We start from the raw sequence: 1,857 nt of genomic DNA, 5'->3' as shown, positions 1-1,857 counted from the left end.
ATAGTGGTTCTCATTTAATCGTGGCACTCTGCATCCTTCATTTGCTAATTTCTGCTCTCAGCTTCTCCCACCAGTTTTACTCGTTTCCCCCACCCTCAAGGAATGTAGTTGTACTCTATTCCTGTTTGCAGTACAGTAAGGGTACTACATCCTAAAAAAAAAATATATATATAGTTTAATGTCTTTAATACCTTTGAAAAGACTCGAGAAGCTTAACTACAGATACGTGGCTTCAGACTCCTTCATTACTACTGTTCCTTTCCTTGTACACAGTGCGTTATGCACTTGAAATCTGATTGCTTCGTAGTTCAACTGGAGTCCTCTATGCCAAGTGTAGCATAATTTAATTGCATATATTTATAGCATGTAGAAGAGTCAGTCACTAGGCATCATGTTTTCAGAAGAGAGATTTTTATTTTTAATAAAAAAAGTTCAACAAAAATATATATATAGTCAGGCATTTTATGCAATGCATACATTCTTTATATCTGCAGGTACAGATAAATAACAGAAGGCAAAAGCAAATGTTTTGCTTATCTTTGGCCATTAACCAATGTCACCCCCTGAAGAGATATTATAGGGTCACAAAATAAACCAAGTCTGTAAAATCTTCTCACATTTACAGACAAGATACCCAGGCAACAGTACAGTAGTTAACTTGAGAAATTTTAGATGTTCTTAAAGCCATCACCCAGGTTTCTAAAGTAACTTTGTTGTTGCTGTAGAAGTCAAGGCCTTCCCTAGATGACAAACTAGTAAAGTTCTAGGAATTAGATTCAAACCCATCCCTCACACAACCTACTTCCCTTTGCCACTGAAGTCTGTAGAAAACTAAGCTGTACCTCTCCATTAACTAACAAATTTGCATCTGGGGATCAGTTTCCTGAACTCCAAATCAACAAACATATGTACAAAGCCGTTAAGCTTTCTTAAGTCAATATTTGTCTAACTCAGTGTCTCAGAATAAAAGCTGTCCTTCCACTCTACAGCACTGATGCAGCATCAGATGGCTCTACAGAAGCAATATATACATCATACTAAAAAAAATAAAATAAAAATCAGTAAAGCAATAAAAAAGGTACACTGATAAACACATAGCAGCTTACATCTATGTATGTACATATTTTCACAGTTAGATTAAAAAAATTGTCTGAGAACTTCAGGAATACTTCTACTGTATCTTTCTATAAATAATATTAAAAGCTCCACATTGTCAAAATGCATTACAAGTTGTTTTGGGTTTTTTTAGATGTCTGAAATTTAAATAGAACTTGAAAACCTGTACAGTTTTAAGCTTGAAGGCTGTAAAGTTTGAGGTTCCTTTAAAGAGTGTTTTAGCCAGCTTCAGAAGCCCAGTCACTTGCAAGTTTCGTTTTAAGCCTGGTAGGAAAGAAACTCCACCACTTTCAAAGGGATAGGCAAGTTCTTCACTTGGCTAGTAGGCATCACTCTTCGAATTGCCATGCGACACAAGTGTTGGAGACTGGGAACATGTTTTGGAGTTGCCCAGAAGTACACGCTTCCATCCTGCGTCCTGCACATGAAACAAAGCATCAGTTATCCCAAACTGCTTTCAGACTAGCCCATCCTTAGAAGGTTCCTATATACAAAATGCTCTGACGAATTAAGGAAAAAATTGGGCAAGAGGTGCTCCAAGTTACTTGTGATCTAGCTTTAAAAGGTGTTATTCCCCTAGAACTCTAGGCAGGGACTAAAACAACCTCCCACCTAAGTTAGTTGGTAGTGCTTATGGTTGCAGCAGTGTAGAGCAGAGGTGTTCAACCCCAGGGCCCACTGGGCTTCCCTCTGGTCCGGAAACTGAACAGTAAGGGAGAAGCAGCGCTGCTCCCCTGCTGA

General features: G+C 38.3%; 1 protein-coding gene across 1 annotated transcript in view; it reads right to left on the bottom strand.

The window, feature by feature from the left end:
• Window positions 1-394: 394 nt before the first annotated feature.
• The window catches only part of WSB1 (WD repeat and SOCS box containing 1), a 10,990-nt gene continuing 9,527 nt past the window's right edge, over window positions 395-1,857 (bottom strand). Inside the window, exon 9 of the mRNA XM_025210969.1 lies at window positions 395-1,534. Coding sequence (XP_025066754.1) covers window positions 1,375-1,534 — 160 coding nt within the window. The 3' untranslated portion in view covers window positions 395-1,374. The remainder of the gene's footprint in view (window positions 1,535-1,857) is intronic.

This window comes from Alligator sinensis, unplaced genomic scaffold (assembly GCF_000455745.1).
Source record: "Alligator sinensis unplaced genomic scaffold, ASM45574v1 scaffold118_1, whole genome shotgun sequence".
NCBI classification, from domain to species: domain Eukaryota; kingdom Metazoa; phylum Chordata; order Crocodylia; family Alligatoridae; genus Alligator; species Alligator sinensis.
Note: the sequence above shows the minus strand (reverse complement) of the source record. Positions and strands in the feature narration are given on the sequence as shown.